Source organism: Macrobrachium nipponense, chromosome 49, assembly GCF_015104395.2.
Source record: "Macrobrachium nipponense isolate FS-2020 chromosome 49, ASM1510439v2, whole genome shotgun sequence".
Taxonomy (NCBI): Eukaryota; Metazoa; Arthropoda; class Malacostraca; order Decapoda; family Palaemonidae; genus Macrobrachium; species Macrobrachium nipponense.
In genome coordinates, this window is record NC_087224.1 from 1,038,400 (window position 1) to 1,049,452 (window position 11,053).

At 38.1% G+C, this 11,053-nt stretch overlaps 1 protein-coding gene across 1 annotated transcript in view; it reads left to right on the forward strand.

Annotated features, from left to right (window-relative positions):
• The first annotated feature begins 1,274 nt into the window (after nucleotides 1-1,274).
• LOC135205176 (uncharacterized) overlaps nucleotides 1,275-11,053 on the forward strand; it is a 17,187-nt gene continuing 7,408 nt past the window's right edge. Inside the window, exon 1 of the mRNA XM_064235540.1 lies at nucleotides 1,275-1,633. Coding sequence (XP_064091610.1) covers nucleotides 1,275-1,633 — 359 coding nt within the window. The remainder of the gene's footprint in view (nucleotides 1,634-11,053) is intronic.

Sequence of the window (11,053 nt, forward strand, 5' to 3'; positions counted from 1 at the left end):
TCTAGTATGACCTGGAATACAGAATTGCAACGAAAAGCATCGAAAAATACATAGAAAACGACAATTTTTAAGCTCGGCTGCAGTTTCCTAATCACTCCGAATGCAGAGATTTGTTCTCAATGTGAGCGATTTGAAAAAACATGTTAAAAAAATACTGCAATTCTTTTTACATATCTCTAATTCAAGCATGACTCAATAGGCTCTGTTGATGAAATGCGTGTGCATGCAACTGCAGAATGCAGAATTGGGTCCAAATGATCGCATACGTTTTGAGATTTGTTATAATGTTCGCGATAAGTTGAATATTTCGTCTAGTTTAACTGTTTTTTCTTTTTTCTCAGTATTCAGATGTGTCTAAACATATATATATATATATATAATATATATATATATATATATATATATATATAATATATATATCTTGATATATATATAATATAGTATAATAGTTATATATTAGTTTATATCGGTGTTTTATATATATATATATATATATATATAGTATTCTATATATATATCCTACCTATTATCTGTGTAAAATCTACTATATATATATCATATATATATATATATATATATATATATATATATATATAAATGTGTGTGTGTGTGTGTAAAAACACCTCCAAAACACAATCCAATCTAATATTCCACACCTACAATTTCAGTGTCCCCCTACAGACACCCCTAATCAACGGGACGGTTCCTATGGATAGGTGACAGGTGAACTGTCCGAACTGTCTGCTTAGATACGGTTGATTTCGACAGGTAAGGGGGGTGGAGGGGGAGGGGGTTAGTTGTCGAGTGTTTGAATGAACGGAGGTGACAGTATGGGACTCTGTGATGTATTGGTTTGTTTTCTGTATGTCTGTATTTAGTGTGGGTTCTAAGAAAGGTATGTGTATATATATATATATATCATATATATATATATATATATATATATATATATATATATATATATATATATAATAACTCGAAATATTATGCAGGAAACATAAGAAAAAATCTAAAAAGAAAAAATATAACTATCCTCACAATTCTTCTCTCTCTCTCTCTCTCTCTCTCTCTCTCTCTCTCTCCCTCTCTCTCTCAACCCCACAACTGCTCTTTTGAAGGCCTCGCTGTATGGAGGGTCGAGACGCAGCCTATCAAGTTATAATCGCCACTCGCCTTCTCTCTCTCTCTCTCTCTCTCTCTCTCTCTCTCTCAATCTGTTCCTCTGTCTTCGTCAATTATTCCTCGCCTTCCTTACCTATTCTTCCTCCTTCCTGATGCGTCTTCTGCATCTCCTTAGTCCCCTTTCTACTCCTCCACCTCCTCCTCCTAAACCTCCACCTACTTCTAGAGACGATAGGAAGAAGGGGAAGGGGGAAAGGAAAGCTCCTCAAACCACTTCTCGGGACAAAGAAAACAAAAGAACTCACAATGCCTCCTCTCTTACTAAACCTCCTTCCTACTCTCATCCCCCCTCGACGCCTTTCCTCTCCCTCCCTCCTCCTATGCCCCCTCATACTCCCCCACCCCCACCCTTCCTCCTCATTCTACAGACCCCTCCCCCATCCCCCCTCCCCCATCCCAGAACCCCCATCATTCTTGGATTCCTCTGCGTGTCCCTTCGCTCAGATTCATCGTAAGTACACACGTAAGCCCGCCCACGTGCACTCTCTTACCCACCTGGCCCGATGGATAATGTCAGATCTATTCATTTTCTATTTTTTTCTTTTTTTCTGTCTTTCTCTTTTTTCCTTACGATTTCCTTTGGGTTTCTGGTCCTGTTTTATCAGGCCATCCTTCCTGCTCGTTGATGGATTACCTTTTATTTTGGGCTTTGTTGATTTCAGGGCCAAATGAAATTATATTTGGGGAACTTAAAAAATTCAGGTCTAACTTCCACTTTCTCAAATGAAAGTATCGGTAACGTTTCTTCGTTTTGAAGTAAAAGAACTATATATTACTTTATATGATTGATTGCTTTATATTTATTTAGTCTGGTAATTCTATGAACACCAGTATATTCTATAAATTTTTTTTATCAATATCTGACTAGCAATGTTTTTTGCTATATACACTTTGTTCCTTTAATTAAATTAGTATATATATATATATATATATAGATATATATATATATATATATATATATATATACCTATATATATATATATATATATATATATATATATATATATATATGTTAGCCCCCCCCTTATTACCTAAACTACACAAACTGGGAACTCTTACCTGTTGCCAACGGTGCCCTGTCTGTAAGATGTCACGAGGCTTATTAAGACTGGTGCGTAAATATAAAAAATATCATTTATTTCCCAAAGCAATTGGTTATAACAAAGAACAAAATGATTAACAAGTCATAATGGCATAAACACCCAAGCTACCCCATAAAGAAACCAATAAGATAACATTCTACCCTCCGGACTAAGGTTACAACTCTCAAACCCCAAAAAGTCACATTGTCTAATATTAGTCAGTTAGAGAATCCCGTTCCTAATCAACCATGGAATCGGACCCATCTGTAATAAAGATAATAGTTATATGCACACCCCACGTCACTCTTTTCAAAGTATTTACGTAAAGAGAATATTTCCACACTTCTCTCTCTTTTCCAAAGGTAACAGTTTTTTCTAAGTTTTTTATAGAACGTGTCTTACCTTTTCGATGGGCGTTTTCTCCCGCACTTGGAGCAACCACTTTTTCTCTCTTTTGCACAAAGAATGCGTCTTCCACAAGTACCCTGAACCAGTAGGCCTGTGATACGCGTACAAACGAAACATATTATTAGCCATTCCCCCTCTTTTCACCTCTTTAGATATATAATTATTATATTTATATATATAATATATATATATATATATATATATATATATATATATATATATATATATATATACACACAATTGTGAATGGGCTTGATTTGTGATTCAACACGTTATATATACCAAGTAATTGTAAGTATCTCTCTTTCTCTCTCTCTCTCTCTCCATCTCCGCTCTCTCTCTCTCTCTCTCTCTCTCTTGCAACGAAATTATTTTTAAGGCTATAAAGTTTCCTGAGTTACTTAGTAATAATAATAATAATAATAATAATAATAATAATAATAATAATAATAATAATAATAATAATAATAATATCTCTCTCTCTCTTTCAACTAAATTATTTTTAAGGCTATAAAGTTTCCTACGTTACTTAATGGACTAATAATAATAATAATAATAATAATATATTGGAAGGAGACCCTCTTTCAAACAAGTTTTATTGAAAGATATTGCTGCATCAGCTATTTACAAGTTGAATGCAGCTGATGCAGCAATATCTTTCAATATAAAATAATAATATAATAATATGATGATAATGATAATATAATAATAAATTAACTAATAATAATAATTAATAATAATAATAATAATAATAATAATAAAATAATAAAATAAAAATAATAATTAATTAAATTATTATTATTATTATTATTATGATTACTATTATTATTATTATTATTATTTATTATGATTATTAATTTTATTTATTATTATTATTATTATTATTATTATTATTATTACCATAATTTCCTCAGTCTACTCAGCTGTAAATGAGTACCTATCCCTGATGGGGTATGGTCCAGCTATGGGTTAAATAGCAAAACTCAGCAATGATGGAAAGAAATGAAGGAATAAACGACAACGACGTAAATGGAACCTCTGGCAACAAAGGAGCTTCGTCCGGCAGCCAGGTTGTGATGGTAATTGCTTCATAGCAAAGGAAGATAAAGGAAAGGAGAACGCATTTTCGAGAAGTTTGGCAGTAAGGAGGTTTTCGCAGCCCGTGTTGGAGGCGTCTTTTCCTCGCGGCTGTTCTAGAATCGGCAGGAGTGTTGTGGATCTCGTCGGGACGTGAGAAACGCCGCGATTTCTGATGCAATACCTCGTCTAGATTCATCTAAGAAGTTCTAGAAATCCCTGGAGTCGGTGACGTTCGCCGTAGGCTCCGCCGCCAGAGTGCCGTATAAATACGACGAACGAACTTTGGAGAGCAGTGATCGTAGAAGGAAGAGATCGTAAAAGAGAGAGATCACCAGTTAGTCACAGAGCCACAGATCAGATTATCAGTGAGAGATCAGCAGCAGTGATCGTCAGAGAGAAACTAGAGACGGAGGAACCAACGAAGTATCAATCAAAAGAAGAGTTGTTCGAGAGTTGGTTGGATATTGGTCTAGTCGTCTTCAGGTGTGGACGGCCGAGTTGTCTCTACGTTGAACAGACTTTGGAGAAGAAAAGGGGGGAATTTCCTGCCTTACGATTAGACTAGTTACTGCAATACGGAGTCAAGAGGACGTCCGCTTTCGCCGTTCTCCTTTTGTGAAGCCACTGCTTCGAGTCACTAAACTGGCCCGCAAGTATTTGAATTTTGTCACTGTTCCCCCAGTTCATGCAGTGTAAGATTCTATCGTTTTATGTAAATAGGAGATACCATTCTGCATTTACCTTTGTTAGTAAAAAAAAAAAAAGCTTGTAAATAAACCTTTGCTGTTGTTGTGTTTTCTTTCTATATTCGTATCCCCAGTTTCAACTGTTTGGGTTGATATATATATATTTTTTTTATTATTTTATATCGAACCTGAAGCGGACCTCTCTCAGAGGCCGTAACATTGTGTCGAACCCTTTCCAGGATATTTCGACACCGTAACATTGTCTCTGAGATCCCATAGTCCGTAACACAGGTATTCAACCCAATTGAAGGGGAAGACGGTCAGGTACTTGGAGGTCGTCATCCAGCAACTGATCACCACAACGACAGTAACCAACAGCCTGAGATTGGAGCTACAGAAGCAAACCAAAGGAAGAAATGGACGTAGAAGAAAATAACGAAATATGGAGATGCTACATCAGAAGCAACCCGACGGAGAGAGGATATAGGAGGTTGGTCAACATCTGGAATGAGAGGAATAACACCCCCCAAACAGAACAGAGCAGAGGCTGGCAGACCAAGTAAGGAACATAAAGAAAAAGAACTGGCTCTCCCCAACAGAAAGAGAAGAACTGGAAAGGGAAATGTCACACGACAACGAATTACACGAAGACGAACTGTGAGACGATGCCACAGAAGACGACAGGATTGATGAGGTATCAAACAACGACACACGAAGAAACACCGACGAAGTAACAGAGAGGACGAAATGGGTAGAAAAGATTAGACAATGGATGGAGCCAGATAGAGAGAACAAAGATCCCCTCCATGAAAGCCTACAACGCCAAGAAATTAAGGGAGAAAACAAGTGACGTCAATGAAATAATGGGCATAATACACACCACCAGTATCACAGAAACAAATAACTTGGCATATGCAGGAGCAAGATTAGTAGCAGAGCTGATGGGGATACGAACACCAACACCACCAGCACAACCAACCCAACAGAAACCAAAACAGCAACCTCCTTGGAAAAGGCGCCTGGAAAAGCAAATCATGGTGATGAGATCTGACTTGAGTAAACTGAAAGAGATGGCAGAAAAAAGGCCAAGAAGCAAGAAAACAAGGGAGGAACTAAACGACAAATATAAAGTACAAGAGAGGGGACTAAACAACACAATAGAAGATGTAAAACAGAGGCTTAAGGCCAAAGCACATCAGATCCAACGGTACATGAACAGGAATAAGGGATACCAACAGAACAAACTATTCGGAACTAACCAGAAAAGACTATACAGCCAACTAAGAGGGGAAGGCAACCACCAAGAAATTCCTGAAGCCGAACCAAGTAAGAGACTGTGGGAAAACATATGGAGCAATCCGGTATCACACAACAAACATGCAACATGGCTCCAGGAAGTCAAGGAAGAAGAAACAGGGAGAATAAAACAAAGATTCACAGAGATCACGACAGACACAGTCAGACACCAACTAAAGAAAATGCCAAAATGGAAAGCCCCAGGTCCCGATGAAGTCCATGGATACTGGCTCAAAAACTTCAAGGCCCTACACCCACGAATAGCAGAACAACTCCAGCATTGTATCTCGAATCACCATGCACCCAAATGGATGACCACAGGAAGAACATCCTTAGTACAAAAAGACAAGAGTAAGGGAAATATAGCCAGTAACTACAGGCCTATCACCTGCCTACCAATAGATAGTGGAAGCTACTAAGAGGTATCATCAGTGAAAGGCTATACAACTACCTGAGGAGACAAACACCATCCCCCACCAACAGAAAGGCTACAGAAGGAAGTGTAGGGGCACAAAAGACCGGCTCCTGATAGACAAAATGGTAATGAAGAACAGTAGGAGAAGGAAAACCAACCTAGCATGGCATGGATAGACTATAAGAAAGCCTTCGACATGATACCACACACATGGCTAATAGAATGCCTGAAAATATATGGGGCAGAGGAAAACACCATCAGCTTCCTCAAAAATACAATGCGCAACTGGAATACAATACTTACAAGCTCTGGAATAAGACTAGCAGAGGTTAATATCAGGAGAGGGATTTCCAGGGAGACTCACTGGCCGTCCCCACTACTCTTCGTAGTAGCCATGATTCCCATGACAAAAGTACTACAGAAGATGGATGCCGGGTACCAACTCAAGAAAAAGAGCAACAGAATTAACCATCTGATGTTCAAGGACGACATCAAGCTGTATGGTAAGAGCATCAAGGAAATAGATACCCTAATCCAGACTGTAAGGATTGTATCTGGGGACATCAGGATGGAGTTTGGAATAGAAAAATGCGCTTAGTCAACGTACAAAAGGGACAAAGTAACAAGAAACTGAAGGATAAAGCTACCAGTTGGGAGCAACATCAAACCCACCTAGATGAGACTAGATACAAATACCTGGGAATAATGGAAGGAGGGGATATAAAACACCAAGAGATGAAGGACACGATCAGGAAAGAATATATGCAGAGACTCAAGGCGATACTCAAGTCAAAACTCAACGCCGAAAATATGATAAAAGTCATAAACACATGGGCAGTGCCAGTAATCAGATACAGCACAGGAATAGTGGAATGGACGAAGGCAGAACTCCGCACCATAGATCAAAAAACCAGGGAACATATGACAATACACAAAGCACTACACCCAAGAGCAAGTACGGACAGACTATACATAACACGAAAGGAAGGAGGGAGAGGGCAACTAAGTATAGAGGACTGCGTCAACATCGAGAACAGAGCACTGGGGCAATATCTGAAAACCAGTGAAGACAAGTGGCTAAAGAGTGCATGGAAGACTAATAAAAGTAGACGAAGACAAAGAAATATACAGAGACAGGAGAATGACAAATAGAACAGAGGACTGGCACAACAAACCGATGCACGGACAATGCATGAGACAGACTAAAAAACTAGCCAGCGATGACACATGGCAATGGCTACAGAGGGGAGAGCTCAAGAAGGAAACTGATGGAATGATAACAGCGGCACAAGATCAGCCCCTAATAACCAGATTTGTTCAAAGAACGATAGACGGAAATAACATCTCTCCCATATGTAGAAAGTGCAATACGAAAAATGAAACCATAAACCACATAGCAAGCGAATGTCCGGCACTTGCACAGAACCAGTACAAAAAGAGGCATGATTCAGTGGCAAAAGCCCACCACTGGAGCCTGTGCAAGAAACATCACCTACCTTGCAGTAATAAGTGGTACGAGCACCAACCTGAAGGAGTGATAGAAAACGATCAGGCAAAGATCCTCTGGGACTATGGTATCAGAAACAGATAGGGTGATGCGTGCAAATAGACCAGACGTGACGTTGATTGACAAAATCAAGAAGAAAGTATCACTCATTGATGTCGCAATACCATTGGACAACAGAGTTGAAGAGAAAGAGAGGAAAAAATGGATAAGTAACAAGATCTGAAAATAGAAATAAGAAGTATATGGGATATGCCAGTGGAAATTGTACCCATTATCATAGGAGCACTAGGCACGATCCCAAGATCCCTGAAAAGGAATCTAGAAAAACTAGAGGCTGAAGTGGCTCCAGGACTCATGCAGAAGAGTGTGATCCTAGAAACGGCGCACATAGTAAGAAAAGTGATGGACTCCTAAGGAGGCAGGATGCAACCCGGAACCCCACACTATAAATACCACCCAGTCGAATTGGAGGACTGTGATAGAGCAAATAAATAAATAATAATAATAATAATAATAATAATAATAATAATAATAATAATAATAATAATAATAATAATAATATCTCTCTCTCTTTTCCAATGAATTATTTTCAAGGATATTATAAAGTTTCCAAAATTATTTAATAGACTAATAATAATAATAATAATAATAATAATAATAATAATAATAATAATAATAATAATAATAATAACCAACTAAAGAAAATGCCAAACTGGAAAGCCACAGGTCCCGATGAAGTCCATGGATACTGGCTCAAAAAACTTCAAGGCACCTTACACCCACGAATAGCAGGAAACAACTCCAGCATTGTATCTCAAATCACCATGCACCAAATGGATGACCACAGGAAGAACATCCTTAGTACAAAAAGACAAGAGTAAGGGAAATATAGCCAGTAACTACAGGCCTATCACCTGCCTACCAATAATGTGGAAGTTACTAACAGGTATCATCAGTGAAAGGCTATTCAACTACCTAGAGGAGACAAACACCATCCCCCAACAACAGAAAGGCTGCAGAAGGAAGTGTAGGGGCACAAAAGACCAGCTCCTGATACGGACAAAATGGTAATGAAGAACATAGAGAAGGAAACCAACCTAAGCATGGCATGGATAGACTATAAGAAAGCCTTCGACATGATACCACACACATGGCTAATAGAATGCCTGAAAATATATGGGGCAGAGGAAAACACCATCAGCTTCCTCAAAAATACAATGCGCACTGGATACAATACTTACAAGCTCTGGAATAAGACTAGCAGCAGAGGTTAATTTCAGGAGAGGGATCTTCCAGGGCGACTCACTGTCCCCACTACTCTTCGTAGTAGCCATGATTCCCATGACAAAAGTACTACAGAAGATGGATGCCGGGTACCAACTCAAGAAAAGAGGAACAACAGAATCAACCATCGATGTTTCATGGACGACATCAAGCTGTATGGTAAGAGCATCTAAGGAAATAGATACCCTAATCCAGACTGTAAGGATTGTATCTGGGGACATCAGGATGGAGTTTGGAATAGAAAAATGCGCCTTAGTCAACATACAAAATGGCAAAGTAACGAGAACTGAAGGATAAAGCTACAGATGGGAGCAACATCAAACACATAAATGAGACAGGATAAACAAAAATACTTGGGAATAATGGAAGGAGGGGATATAAAACACCAAGAGATGAAGGACACGATCAGGAAAGAATATATGCAGAGACTCAAGGCGACACTCAAGTCAAAACTCAATGGCGGAAATATGATAAAAGCCATAAACACATGGGTAGTGCCAGTAATCAGATACAGCACAGGAATAGTGGAATGGACGAAGGCAGAACTCCACACCATAGATCAGAAAACCAGGGAACATATGACAATACACAAAGCACTACACCCAAGAGCAAATACGGAACAGACTATTACATAACACGAAAGGAAGGAGGGAGAGGACTACTAAGTATAGAGGACTGCGTCAACATCGAAAATAGAGCACTGGGGCAATATCTGAAAACCAGTGAAGACGAGTGGCTAAAAAGTGCATGGGAAGAAGGAAGGATAATAAAAGTAGGGCGAAGACCCACCCCAAAGGAAAATACAGAGGACAGGAGAAAGACAGACAGAACAGAGGACTGGCACAACAAACCAATGCACGGACAATACATGAGACAGACTAAGAACTAGCCAGCGATGACACGTGGCAATGGCTACAGAGGGAGAGCTAAAGAAGGAAACTGAAGGAATGATAACAGTGGCACAAGATCAGGCCCTAAGAACCAGATATGTTCAAAGAACGATAGACGGAAATAACATCTCTCCCAATATGTAGGAAGTGCAATACGAAAAATGAAACCATAAACCACATAGCAAGTGAATGCCCGGCACTTGCACAGAACCAGTACAAAAAGAGGCAAGATTCAGTGGCAAAAGCCCTCCACTGGAGCCTGTGCAAGAAACATCAGCTACCTTGCAGTAATAAGTGGTACGAGCACCAACCTGAGGGAGTGATAGAAAACGATCAGGCAAAGATCCTCTGGGACTATGGTATCAGAACGGATAGGGTGATACGTGCAAACAGACCAGACGTGACGTTGATTGACAAAGTCAAGAAGAAAGTATCACTCATTGATGTCGCAATACCATGGGACACCAGAGTTGAAGAGAAGAGAAGGAAAAAAATGGATAAGTATCAAGATCTGAAAATAGAAATAAGAAGGATATGGGATATGCCAGTGGAAATCGTACCCATAATCATAGGAGCACTAGGCACGATCCCAAGATCCCTGAAAAGGAATCTAGAAAAACTAGAGGCTGAAGTAGCTCCAGGACTCATGTAGAAGAGTGTGATCCTTAGAAACGGCGCACATAGTAAGAAAAGTGATGGACTCCTAAGGAGCAGGATGCACCCGGAACCCCACACTATAAATACCACCCAGTCGAATTGGAGGACTGTGATAGAGCAAAAAAAAAAAAAAAAAATAAAAATAAATAATAATAATAATAATAATAATAATAATAATAATAATAATAATAATAATAATAAATAATAATAATAATAATATCTCTCTCTCTTCCAACGAATTATTTCAAGGATATAAAGTTTCCAAAAAATTATTTAATAGACTAATAATAATAATAATAATAATAATAATAATAATAAATAATAATAATAATAATAATAATAATAATAATAATATCTCTTCTCTCTTCCAACGAATTAATTTTCAAGGGTATAAAGTTTCCTAAGTTACTTAATAGACTAAGAATAATAATAATAATAATAATAATAATAATAATAATAATAATAATAATAATAATAATCAATAATAATAATAACAACTCCCATATTACGTGACATTGAAGGGCTTGAGTAATATTAAGCATATATATACAGTTCCAGTAAAGTTC